Genomic DNA, 14745 nt, shown 5'->3' with positions numbered 1-14745 from the left:
AAAAATCTTTTGGAGTGATTTAAAAATGATAGGGACCAGCGACATGTCTATTGTTTGTTTGTTTGTTTGATAATCTTAAGGCCCATAGGCAAACACAAATGATACGCTTAGTTTGGGCCGGGCCTAGCAGGCCATATACAGAGAAGTCAGTTCTGAAATAAACCCAATTGTTGCGTCTTCTATATGTGATATCTGCACGGAATACACCAGTGTTGTAAAAATCGTCCGTTTAGGCGCTGTTTAGTCGTTGCGGTGACTAAATCGTTATGAATTTTTCAAATAAATCGGTCTAATTATGATCAATTATTCCCGATTATTTCCAATTAATCGCTTGACGATACCCAGTCTATCCGAAGACCGCATACCGTTATTTACAACACTGAATACACCTTGGTTTCCCAAGACATTAAAATATAGAACAAAATAAAACAAGAAGAAAAGATAACAAGACAAAATAGCAATCATAAAAGTTCAACCGATATTGTAAATTGGTTATTAATTTGCGAACTAAATAGATGGAAGTTATTAATATAACCTTCCTATTGCATTGGATGTAATAAAATTGAATGTGCATAGTTGATATTTCATCCCTTTTTTTAATTATGTCTAAAAAAAAATATAAGCAATATATACAGGAAAAAAAATTGCAGGTACAATTCACAGATATCCAGGCCAGAGCTTGTTCGTGTTTGTTGATGTTAAACCTACATAAGGGATAAGGCTAGGACGTTGTAACCAAGTGGATCGAAATTAAAGAGCAAATCTTTAAACTGGTGGCGTAAAAGGAAGAACAATGGAAGCAGCATTCGATCTTGTATGTAGCTGCAGTTGGGCGACAAAATTACAAAAAAATTCATGCAGTGACAAATGGAAGAAAGAATGCCAACACAGTATCAGCTCTGAATGATGATTAGTGCTTGGGTTTCCCAAGAAATTAAAAAAAATAACAAAAATAAAACAAGAAGAAATTATAACAAGACAAAATAGCAATCACAAAAGTTATATCAGTATTTTTAAATAGGTTATTAATTTGTGAATGGAGTAAAAAAGAAGTTATCAATAACCTTCATATTGCATTGAAATCTGAGTCATACTTATAAGAAATCATATAAAACATAAAATAAAATTTAATTTTTACATGGTTGATATGTCATACATTTTCTTAACTATGTCTAAAAAGAAATTCATAAGCAATCTTCACAGGAAACAAAACTTCAGATACAATTTCACATATATCCAGGTTGCAGAGCTTGTTCCAACTGAGGTATTTGTTGATTTCAAACCTACCTAAGGCTAGGTAGTACCAGTGATTCAAATGACTCTATTTTTTGTGCCTCCCTCATGCCTTCATTTTTAAAAACTTTAATAACTCAAAATTTAAATCTTAAAATACAAAATAAAACCATTGGATATGAACTACATCATTTTATCTATGCACATGTAAAAAATTATGGCATTTCAACTTTGTTTTGGTTGTTATCTTGAGCTTGTAAAAATGTATACTAATGTAGATAATTTCTAGACGTTGATTTTTTAACTTATTGATTCATATAAAAGCAAAATTAAGATGTGATAAATTTTTAAGAGCACATAGAGAAAATAATATAAATCACATCTAATGGTTTTATTTTAATGTTTAAGTTTTAATCTTTGAGTTATTTAAGTTTTAAAAATAAATACATAATAAAGGCACAAAAAATAAAGACATTTGAACTCTCCTCTAAAAAAAAATCCTATTATTTAGGGCCGCATGTAACTCTTACGTACTATAGAATAGACTGATCAAGATTATATAATATAATATAATAGATATGGAGGCAAAAGTTTTGGAAAGTTTTGGAGCAAAAATCTTCCGAATTTTTTAATAACAGAAAATAAATTATTAAAATATCGAGATTCAATACCGTTTGCATTTTTTTTTTAAAACTAAGAAGAACGGGGTTGCAGAACCCGTCCCTGCGGACGGACCAATTGAACCCGTCCGATTAACAAACAATTAAGCACCAACTGAACTAACCGAAAAAAAAAAAAAAAAAAAAAGCTGGACGGGGAAGTCCAACTCGTCCAGAGAATTAGAAAAAGCCAAACACGCACCGCCCGTCCAGCTTTGGCTTCTTCATCGTCTCTTACAAAGGTAGGTAGCCTTAATTTGACAACATACGACGTTACATTACTGTTTCATAAGATGGTTCCTATCAGCATTTATGAACCAATCATACCATATGGTGGGGATATAGGCCATTCCCATTGGGCTTCTACCTATAATTGCGCTCTTTGATTTTGGTATAGAACCAATCATGCTCGATATTGTATTGATAATTAATAAACCAATATTTCATTTACAGAGTCACTATGGACTTAGAGAAAACCCCTTCTCCCTCATATCTGTACAAACTGCGTATCTTTCTTTATGAACAGAATAATACTGCAGATGGACAGTTCCTATTGTTGGAAGAGTCTGCTGGTCAGACACCTGAATGGATACCTTGTGCCGACAAAACAAATATTGCTAGTCATGGTAACAGAACAAGGAAAGAAGCATAATGGGTACATATTGGTCAGTGCAAATGGTGGTTTGAATCAACAAAGAGTTGCTGTGAGTCCTTCACACAAAATTGATCTATTATTTTTTCTCACTTTTTCCCATCTTTTTCCCTTATTTGTAATGTCAAATCTTTTCTTAACAGGTATGCAATGCGGTTGCAGCTGCATCTCTTCTGAATGCAACTCTAGTTCTGCCGAAGTTTCTCTATAGTAGCGTGTGGAAAGATGCTAGGTCAGTTTTCTTCTTGTGAATTTCCAGTAATACATGCAAAAAGCATTTTTCATGAGGTAAGTAGCAAACCTTTTAGTCAAGTGTAAAAAGGGGGAAATTCTTTCTTAAATTAAACCTAAGACAACTTAGCATGAGAGACTTTCTTGTTGCTTTGTTTTACACTAAAATTTGAATTTCTATTTTTTTCCTCCCAGCCAGTTTGGTGAGATTTATCAGGAAGAGTATTTCTTGGAGTATTTGAAGAATGATGTAGATATTGTTAAAGAATTGCCATCTCACCTCCAGGCTGTAGATGTTGAAGCAATTGGTAGCCAAGTAGGTAAAAAAGCTATTGTTAAATAGATCTGAGCTTTGAAAAGGATAAATAAACTGATTTCAGTTCTTTTGGGGGTCCAAATTGCAATTAATATGTGGTGGTTACTGAGGTAAAAAAAAATTGGTTTTGTGGACAAGACAAGCAAAAGAAATTGTCGTTTTTCAATTCTCTGGGACGGGTTGGACTTCCCCGTCCAGCTTCTTTTTTTTTTCTTTTTTCGCGCACCGTGCCTTTGTCGTTTTTCAATTCTCTCGGACGGGTTGGACTTCCCCGTCCAGTTTTTTTTTTTTTTTTTTTCGGTTAGTTTGGTTTTAGTTTAGTTGGTTAGTTTGGTTAATTGTTTAATTGTTTGTTAACCGGACGGGTTCAGTTGGTCCGTCCGCAGGGACGGGTTCTGTCACTCCGTTCTTCTTAGTTTTAAAAAAAAAATGCAAACGGTATTGAATCTCGATATTTAAATAATTTATTTTCTATTATTAAAAAATTCGGCAAAAATCTTTTGGAGTGATTTAAAAATGATAGGGACCAGCGACATGTCTATTGTTTGTTTGTTTGTTTGATAATCTTAAGGCCCATAGGCAAACACAAATCATACGCTTAGTTTGGGCCGGGCCTAGCAGGCCATATACAGAGAAGTCAGTTCTGAAATAAACCCAATTGTTGCGTCTTCTATATGTGATATCTGCACGGAATACACCAGTGTTGTAAAAATCGTCCGTTTAGGTCTATTAATCGCTGTTCAGTCGTTGCGGTGATTAAACCGTCGTGAATTTTTCAGACAAATTGGCTTATTATTTCTAATTATGACCGATTATTCCCGATTAATCGCTTGGCGATACCCAGTCTGTCCAAAGACTACATACCGTTATTTACAACACTGAATACACCTTGGTTTCCAAGACATTAAAATATAGAACAAAATAAAACAAGAAGAAAAGATAACAAGACAAAATAGCAATCATAAAAGTTCAACCGATATTGTAAATTGGTTATTAATTTGCGAACTAAATAGATGGAAGTTATTAATATAACCTTCCTATTGCATTGGATGTAATAAAATTGAATGTGCATAGTTGATATTTCATCCCTTTTGTTAATCATGTCTAAAAAAAATATAAGCAATATATGCAAGAAAAAAATTGCCGGTACAATTATAAGCAATATAAGCAATATATCCAGGACGCATAGGTTGTTTGTGTTTGTTGATTTTAAACCTACATAAGGCTACGACGTTGTAACCAAGTGGATCGAAATTAAAGAGCAAATCTTTAAACTGGTGGCGGAAAAGGAAGCAAAGTGGAAGCAGCATTCGATCTTGTATGTAGCTGCAGTTGGGCGACAAAAATACAAAAAAATTCATGAAGTGACAAATGGAAGAAAGAATGCCAACACAGTATCAGCTCTGAACGATGATTAGTGCTTGGGTTTCCCAAGACATTAAAAAAGGGCGAATTTCATGTATACCCCTCAAAAACTTTAAAATTACGTATTTATCTCTCTAAACTTCATAATATCATATTTACCCATCTAAACTTCAAAAACTCACAAATTTACCCATTTTATTATCTTTTCTATTAAATCTCATTTTAAATTTATAAAATGTCAATTATGCCCTTCCCCATCTCTTTCCCTTCTCTTCTCCCGCAACTCTCAACTTCATGTGTGCATGTACATATCGACATGAAACACATGGTATATACACTGTGCACGTGCCAATTGGCTCAGGGCAGCTCTCCCATCACTTCCCTCTGGAATTTTAATAAAATAATAATAAATATAATAAAATGCTAGCATAACTTTACATTTAGTAAATACTACATGTTATATCATCATTATATGTTTCATTTTTTTTTTTTGAAAAATAGTGATATTTACCATCGATTTCATTGAAATCAAGATCCATAGCATATTTGAACTAGTACCTAAAATTGGTACCAAAATCAAATATGTCAAGTCTTTACAACCATTCAAAACATAAGCAGAAACAAATGAAAAAACCAAAACATCCTACCATATCCACAACACAAGAAGGCAACAATCCTAGAAAAACACAAAAACATCATAACATGCATAAAACTAAGTACTACAAATATAATAAGTCTTCATCCTCTTCCTCGACGCCAAACATTAGATATGGAGGGTTGTCATCCCCAGAACCCTACACCAGGAGGTCCAAAGTTTGGGTCGTGTCTGAGCTTCTGTCCTCTTCCAGCAGAAGGAGATATGGAAGATTCTTAACATCAAAAGATAATATAAGATTTAATTTAGAGAATGAATCATCTTCTCTAGATTTACACCAAAATTGAGTCAAAACTATAATCTTAGTACCAATAACCTTAATAGAATAAGGGGAACATTAAAACATAATCTATTGCATTCTAACCAAATAGTCCATAGAACAGCACCTCGTAATAATTCAATTAATAATCTATCTATTAAAGGAATAGAAGCATCAATCATCCATAAATCCTCCAAAGTGTGACAATCATAACTAAAGTTATTATGATCTGTTATCCGGTTCCAGATTAAGCTAATGAAAGAACAGAACAAAAAGATTCTTTGTACTCTCTATTTGATCACAAAACATACATTTCATATCTCCTTACCAACCTTTATTTACTAAGTTAATCTTAGTCAAAATATTGTCTTTTCACACAAGTCACAAAAATATTTTAATTTTTAATGGAAAATGAGATTTCCATATAGTGTTATATTCAGAATTAGGCATGCCCCCATATTGTAACCATTTATAAAAGGAATTAATAGTGAAGTTATCATCGGTGGACCATCTCCATATAATCATATCTTATAATTGGTCAAATAGAGTAAAGTGAAAGAATCTATTTTGTAAAGCTAACCATTCATTCATATATATACCAGATAATTGTCTTCTAAAACTAAGTTGCAAATAAGAAGTAGCAAAAGCCTCAGCCACAAACACAAATCTATTGGTAACAATTGAAAACAAATTTGGATACTGATGCTGGAGAGCATGTTCATTGTACCATCTATCTAACCAGAAAGCCGTAGACTTACCATTACCTATTTCTTTATTTAAACCTAAGTTAATCATCACATGGTCTTTTAAAATTGATCTCCAGAATGGAGAGCACATTGAAGGGCTGGTTCTACATCCATACTTCAAAGAATTGATTTCCATGTACCATGAACAGAATTATCTAGAAATCTAATCCACCATTTAGCTAAAAGAGACTGATTCATTAACTTTAAATCCAATACACCCAAACCACCTTGATCTTTACTTTTGCAAACTTTCCTCCAAGCTACCAAATGATATTTTTTTCCTTGTAGAATTTTCACCATGCCAAAGAAATTTGCGTCTAATTTTATCTATCTTTTTCCTAATTTTAGTGGGTGATATATACATGGACATCCAATATAAAGGGATTGCAGATAACACGGAGTTTAGGAGGGTGACTCTACCTCCTAAAGAGAGTAAAGATCCCTTCCAACTTTGAAGTCTTTTGTCAATCTTATCGATTAAAAGTTGTCAATCTATATCAGTTAATGTTTTATTATTAATGGGTACCCCTAGATAGGTAAGCAGTAAAGAAGCTACTTTACATCCTAAAACAGTAGCAAATTCCTCACATTCAAAATCAGACAAATTGAGAGGGAACATGTCACTTTTGTCATAATTTATTTTAAGTCGGAAACATTTTCAAAGGCAAGAAGAAGTCATTTAATATGCAATAAAATATCCTTATCAGCTTTAAGAAAAAGTAAAGTATCATCTGCAAAATATAGATTCATAATATTGCCTATATTACGAAAATCACCTAACCCATCAACATATCCTCTCAATCTAGCTCTAAAGTACATCAGTAACTTATTAGCTTTAATATGTAAAATTTTGTTAAGTACATCAGTAACTAGAATAAAAAGAAAAGGAGAGAGTGGGTCACCTTGTCGAACCCCCCTCTTACAAGAAAAATATTGACCTAAAGTACTATTTAAATTAACACATGTTCTACTTCCTTCTAAAGTTAATCGGATCCATGTAATAAATCTTTGTCCAAAGCCCCTAGCATGCATTACTTCTAAAAGAAAATTCCAATTAACATGATCAAAAGCGTTCTCAAAATCTAATTTAAACAAAACCCTCTTCTGTTTTTTAATCTTAACTTGATGCAAAACTTTATGTGCACTAACTATATTATCAAGGATGAACCTTCCTTTAATGTATGCGGTATGAGATGGATCAATAATAGAATCCATAACTAAAGCTAATCTATTAGCTAGTAACTTAGTAATGATCTTATAACTACAATTAGTTAAACTAATAGGCCTAAAATTTCATACAGTAATTGCATTATTTTTTTTTTGGGAATTAAACAAATACTAGCTAGATTAAATTTGGATACATCTAACTCATAATTATAGAAAACAGTGAATATTCTAAGTAATTCATCTTTAATTATTTTCCAAAAAGATTGATAAAATTGAAAAGACATGCCATCCGGACCAGATGCTTTAGAGGGATTACATTCAAAAACTACATGTTTAATCTCTTCTAATGTAAAGGGAGTTTCTAAAGATATACGTTGTTCCAAAGTTAAATGATTAGAAGCTGACCATAAATCCGTTTGTAAAGAACTTTTTATATGTTTCATAAACTGAAAATTTTGAAATATTAATGTTATATATTTTATGCATACGATTCTTGCACGGCACAAGTATATACGGCCCAAGCGACCACAATTTAAAATAGTATTATCAACTAATATGTTTACATAAGCCCTAAACTTTATTCACATGATATACTCACTTCTATTTTAGGAAATACATTAAAGCCCAAAATAATCCGAAAAGGTGTCGTATATCATATAATATAACAATGATTTTATTTGAAACAAGCAACAACGTAAACGGTATGACAAAACAGATAAGAAATTCAATTATGTTGTTAAAAAATTCAGAAATAACGTGCTATATATATGAGCATGTACTGAAAGAAATTAAACTATCTATTGCAGTATTGCACATGGAATGGTCCATATACGATATACCAGTAGTCAAGCATTGCGCCGATAAGAATGACGCGTGTTAGTAACTGAATGACATGATTTAATCCCAACCATTCAAATCAATGATCCGACAACTCAATTTTGATGATTCCTTATGAGTTTGTATTATGACTTTGTATGTACATTCATTGGCGTTCGATTTTGTATTAATGGCTAAACATTTACTAGAATTTCCGAAACAACATGTACGTTTAGTGATGCTATTGGAATTTCCGATAAGAGCATGATATTATTAGAGTTTTGAATTTGATATTGTAGTTTCTAATTCAGCTTTAAAAACGTAGAAGAGTGTTTTATTTTGAAACTATGCAGTAAAGTTTCTTATTAAGAAATTATTTATAAACTCTATGCTGGTCAAATTATTGGCTCAAATGATTTCTTCTTTTTAATTTATTGATAATGTTGCTTAATAGAAACTCAAAAATTAGATGCCCTAATGGCAGTTTCCCACAAACGGAGGGGTCTTGATTCCTAAGAGCATCTACATCCATAAAACTCAAAAAGATTTCTAAATAACTGTTAACTACTTTTTAGAAATTATGGTCTTTAAAGTTTTTAACTCTCACATCCCTGAAACTCATTTTAGAGTTTCTATTAATCTACGTCAGCAACAAATTAAAAATGAGAAACAATTTGAGCTAATCATTTGGCCAACATAGAATTTATAAACAGTTTCTTAATAAGAAACTTTTCTACATAGTTTCTAAATAAAAACCTCTTCGACATCCCTGAAACTGGATTAGAAACTGCCACGTCAGATTAGAAACTCTAATAGTTTCAGGGATGTAGATGCTCTAAGTAATTAAAATTTTGAGTTTAGATCCATACCATCCGATCAGAATCCGGACATCGGACTGGAAGCAGAATGCACGAATTCATTTTAACATTTATGCCAAAGCATATTCCTGATATAAACTAAAATTTCAGTTACTTTAGGGGATCCGAATTCCACACGGAGGCCTCCTGCCCGGCTGCCCCCCTCCAAACAAGAATTTAGATCCCTTGAAGTAACACAATTTTTTGTTTTTCAATCAGGATTGTTCGATTCGAATTTGCAACAATTCATTCCAAAGTGGGGCGCACACATCCCGAGCAATGGATCCAAATCCTCAGACGATCTCGAGCGATGGATTCAAATCGGACAGTTTTGATCCAAAACCAAAAAAATGGGTTACTTTAGGGGATCCGGACCCTCCAAATTACTGGAGGTCTGAAATTAATGAGATTCGTAAGTTAAGATGATCGTACGGCTGAGATGTAGTATTGCTTTGTCATGGGTTTCTTCTTCATTTGTTGTGTAGCCAATTATGCAACAAGCATATTTAAGGTGCTATTTTGATCCATTTCGCATTTGTACATTTATGAATGTCGTCATCAGTGTTTGGCAATCAGAATTTGTTAATTAATTAGAGATGAATTTTTGCTTGAACTGTCATGATTCGTTATATGAATTTTTGAAGAAAGACCATCTTTCGTTTGAAACGAACATCACTTGAACATTGGATTGATTATATTGTCCAGAATTTATTTACGTATTTCCTGTAGGTTTTTGTTCAAGAAAATAGAGCCTTATACTAATTACTTTTATGTTGTCGAAATAAAATGATTGTGTTTTCCTGTTTTCTGTATAGGGAATGTCATTAGTTAATGCTTGTTTATTTATTTTCTCAATTTTTAACACAAAAATTCAAGATTTATTTTAGTAATCATTTTGTTTCAATATTGTCTTTTTTTGTTAAACTTTGACAGTGGCTGTCAAGTATAATTTTATTTCAAACAACTAATCCGACCCACTACAAAGCGCATGAACATACATTGGTAATTATAAATTTTGTAACAAATAGAGACACAAAAAACTATTAAATCATGCATCAAGTGATGCCATAATAAACAGGCTCCGTACCGTTCAAGCATTGGACTGGCATGCGTACCAGTTACTGGTACGTATCTCGCTAATCATGAACAGTAACCCCGGGTTCAGCTGTGAATATGTCCCAAGAGAGGAGAACTGGCAAATTTAGCTCGTACTACTGGAAATTTCGCCTATACGGGTTTCACTTTGCCACTGTTCGATAACAGGGAGCTCTAGGAATAATAGAAGCAAAATAGATTTGTATAGGGGTATGCTCTACTTTTAAACTTTTCTATTCAGAGCTCATGTAATCCCTATTTGTAAAATGCTGTGAAAAGTAAGCGCCTAAGGGCTTTATCCAAAATATATATATATATATATATTGATGCCATAATACAAGGAGTAAAAATCCACGCTTAAGAATTAATTGAATTTAAGAACTACTTATAATATAACTTAATAGATTTTTAATTAATTAATGATTATTATCTCTCGGTTTCAGAGTTCAATAGAAAAAAATATACTGCATAGGATCCATGGTTCCAAGGTTCGAAATTTATATAAAGATTTTTTATGAATATTAAATAGTTAAATAGTTTGATTTTCAATTTCTAATCAACAAATTTATACAACCTGGCTGTCTGAATTCTACTGTTGAATTCGACGGTCCGATCAGCAGTGGCGGATCTAGGTCAGATCATCCCAGCGGAGCAGAGCAAGAGCTGGGCGGAGCTCAGGCTGGCCAGGCGACCCTCCTGGTGCCGGGGCGGAGCTCAGGCGGAGGGGTGGAGCTCCTCTCTACCTTAGAAGTCGCGGTACTGTAGCGCTCTACAGTAAATCGGGAAAAAAAGAAAGAAAATAGAAAAAGGGTTCGGATACCAAATTGAAAATCAGAAAATAAAATTGTATTGATTCCTTTGTTCACTTGAACTTATATAGGCGTTACAAATTACATCCGTAACTTTAAATTTCTCTATAATTCATTTCTTACCAATATAATCCTATAGTTCTACTAATGCGATAAACATACATAAATCTCAACATATAATGTCGGAGCTTTAAGAACGGAAGCATTATCTTGAAACATTGTACAATGGATATTGTTGTTTTGCAAACCAACAGTGATACCACAAACAGTGCTACTCTCTTGGATTATGGCAATCGTTGTAGAGGCAGGGTCCACAATACACTGGCATGGGAGGAAGATGCAGAGAGCAAACAACAGCCTATGAAAGAGCAGCATTTTCATTTTCTTGGATATTCTTGGTGTAAAAGAGAAGAGTCAGACTGCGAAATAAAATGGATATTGCGCACCCGACACTGATATAAAAAATTGATCGTCTGATCACAATTTAGTCGGATGGTGTTAAAAACGGTCCGGATCTAAACTCAAAATTTTAGATAGGAACAAAATTTTCTTTAATGTAAAAGAACTCTATAAAATATTTTATTTTCTGAAAACTTGAATTTGGTAGTCAAATTTTCCTAATTTCATTTATTTTTGTTCAATCGTTCAATAATCCAAAAATCCTAGATATTTACTGATCATGATTTTCTTTAATATCTTATTAAAAGCCAAGTTTATTTTATAATATTTTTTAAACATAAATATATATATATATTTTTCTAACATTTTTTTCTATATGCAAATTAATAAAGTTCACATGATACATATTATACTTATAAACAATACATAAGTAACAAATGTATGATACATCATGCAAAACACCTTTCTCCTCTCTATCCACATGTTAATTTTTAACGAAATAAATGTTGGTCTCTAAAGACATCTGGGGGGTGAATATACATGGTGCTTTTAAGATTTTAATCCTAGATGATTTGATATTTACTTAATTAAAATATATCTAACATGTGTAAATTGTTCTTGAAGAAAACAAGAAAACTTGTATAAATCAAGTGTGCGAAAATTAATTAAATAGTAAAGTTAAGAGACACTTGACACGAGATATAATTACAAAGTCTGGCACTAACGCCTCTATTTCTCTATGTGGATGACATGTTAATTGCAACATTGAATGAGGAGATTAAAAAGGTGAAAAAACAATTCAACTCTCAATTTGAAATGAAGGAGTTGGGGCCCAGCTAGAGTATTAACAATACCCTTAACAGGTATACCCTACCCTACCCGCCCGTGCCCGCCGTCCGGAGTACCAGTGCCTGAGCCCGGGTATGGGTCGGGTACTCGGGTACGCGGGTAAGGGCAAAAACCGGACCGGACCCGATTTTTTTGATCAATACCCGACCATATCCTACCCGACTATACCCGTACCCGACTAAACCCGTACCCGACTACCCGAGTATCTGTACCCGTATACCCGACCACTGTTCATGCCATTTCAAAATTCAAAATTTGTATTTTTTTTCCCCCAAAAAAACCAGAAAAAAACCAGAAAAAACCAGAAAAAACAAGAAAAAACCAGGAAAAAACCAACAAAAAAACAAAAACAAAAAAAACCAGAAAAAAAAACAGCAAAAAAAAAAAAAAAAAAAATAACCGTACCCGCCTTACCTGTCAAGGGTACACGGGTAAGGGTATAGGACGGGTAGGGTATGGTTTTTGAAAATTATACCCGCCATACCCGTACCCGTATACCCTTGTACCCGAGTATACCCGTACCCGAGACGTACCCGTACCCGTCCCGGGTATACCCGGGGTACCCGTACACGCCCGAGTATAAATACACTAGGCCTAACTAAGAAGATTTTTGAGATGGAGATAGCGCTACTAATAATTAAGGTACGGCTCAAACTCGGCTCAGCTCAATAAAACAACCAAAAAGATCCGGCTCTTAACTCGACTCGACTCGGCTCATATAAACACTTGGCTCAACTCGGTCCGGTTCGTAAGCTCGCGAACCGACTCAAATTTTGATACATATTTCGGCTCATATAAACACTGTAAAAATTTGGACCTAGTCACCAGCGTGACTGCGTCTAATTTTGTCGTTTTTGTTTTATGTGAATTTATCTATGTTACTTTCGTGCAACAGTTGTCGATAAGGCAACTTCTCTCTCTGTGGATTTAGAAATGTCGACCCAGATATAAATTATAACACAAGTTAGAGTCATCTATCTTTTTCAGCTCAGATGAAATGAGAATTCGAACTGGGAATTCTTTTTCGATTGATAGATTGAAGGAAGATGTGGAGATTGTTTGGCTCATGAGACACGTGGATGGAAATGAATGGCTAACGAGGAATCCCCTGTTTACAACAGTGTACCCAATTCATGCACTGTCTCAGACTCTCAGGAGCGTATCTAGATTAGCTTTGAGAACCAAACATAAAACAGTAATCAGATTTCATCACACACACAAAAAAAAAAAAATTCATCAAAAAAAAAGTTTCAATGGATTTTATTTATTATAATTTTATACTTATTTAATCATTTCTATGCGTACGTGGAGTGGTGAGTTGAATATCAATACGAACTCTTTCTATGCGTACGTGGTCACGCTGGTGACTAGACCCAAATTTTTAGAGTGTTTACATGAGCCGAAATATATATGTACCAAAAATTTGAGCCGGCTTGTGAGCCGAGCTTAGTCAAGTCAAATGTTTACATGAGTCGAGCTGAGTCAAGTCGAGCCGACCTTTTTCTTTCAAAATCGAGCTGAGTCGAGTTTGGATTTTTTTTCAGTTTTGAATCCAATTCGTTATGAAATATTGAGCCGCTCAACTCATCGATTCGCTAGCCGGTTCGACTCATTAGCAATCCTAGATTGAGATCATCAAAGATAGAGCAAATAGGAAATTGTATCTTTCACAAAAGGGCTTTATTGAGAAAAATATTAGATCACTTTAAGATGAAAGATGCGAAACCAGTATCTACTCTTCTTGCTGGAAAATTCAGATTGTCGAGACAATTGAGTCCAAAAACTGAGAAGAAGATGAGCTACATGTTAGGAGTTAATTCCATACTCTAGTGCTGTTAGGAGTATTATGTACCTAATGGTCTTTATCAGACCTGATATTGCTCATGTTGTCATGCATGTGGTAAGTCGCTACCTGTCATGTCTCGGTAGAGTGCATTGGGAGGCAGTGAAGTAGATTCTTCACTACCTGAAAGGTACTGGAAATTTTCATTTGGAGTTCGGGAGATCCGATGCAAATCTGATGGGTTATGTTGATTCTGATTTTATGGGAGATGTTGACAAAAGGAGATCATTTACAGCTTATGTTTTCACTTTGGATGGATGTGCAATTAGTTGGAAGGCTACTTTGCAATAATCCACTATTGCTTTGTAAACAACAGAGGCCGAGTACATGGCAGTCATCGAAGGTGTTAAGGAGGCAATTTGGCTTAAAAGCTTGTTTGGAGAAATTTCGACAAAACCTGGTCCTATTACTGTTTTATGTGATAGTCAAAGTGTTATTCACTTGGCAAAGGATCAGATGTATCATGACAGAAGTAAGCACATCGATATCAAGTTTCATTTTGTTCGGAAGGTGACTTCATGGGGCATAGTAGAGATTAAGAAGATTGCTACAACTCACAACCCTGCTGACATAATGGCGAAGCCTATTCCTACTACAAAGTTCAACTATTGTGCTGAGTTGATTTCAGTTTGTTCTTAGTTTGACTTCTGTGTTTTGTTTTGTTGTTGTTTTGTTTATCTTTAATTTTTGGGTGAGATTTCGAGTCAGGTGGAGATTGTTGGAAATGTCTCTTATCTCACCTTTATGCAATTAATTTTACTTATAAGGTTATATTGGTAAGACTTCTCTGAACC

The 14745-nt window shown here is 33.9% G+C and overlaps 1 protein-coding gene across 1 annotated transcript; it reads left to right on the top strand.

Annotated features, from left to right (window-relative positions):
* The first annotated feature begins 2111 nt into the window (after positions 1 to 2111).
* Positions 2112 to 3239, top strand: LOC144560820 (O-fucosyltransferase 8-like). The gene is made up of 4 exons (XM_078310059.1): positions 2112 to 2134; positions 2419 to 2596; positions 2688 to 2776; positions 2971 to 3239. Exons 2-4 carry the CDS (start codon positions 2432 to 2434, stop codon positions 3116 to 3118), a joined length of 402 nt encoding a protein of 133 aa, XP_078166185.1. The 5' UTR covers positions 2112 to 2134; positions 2419 to 2431; the 3' UTR covers positions 3119 to 3239.
* The last annotated feature ends 11506 nt before the right edge of the window (positions 3240 to 14745 follow it).

Source organism: Carex rostrata, chromosome 10, assembly GCF_964058835.1.
Source record: "Carex rostrata chromosome 10, lpCarRost1.2, whole genome shotgun sequence".
Taxonomy (NCBI): Eukaryota; Viridiplantae; Streptophyta; class Magnoliopsida; order Poales; family Cyperaceae; genus Carex; species Carex rostrata.
This window is presented reverse-complemented; position numbering and strand designations above follow the sequence as displayed.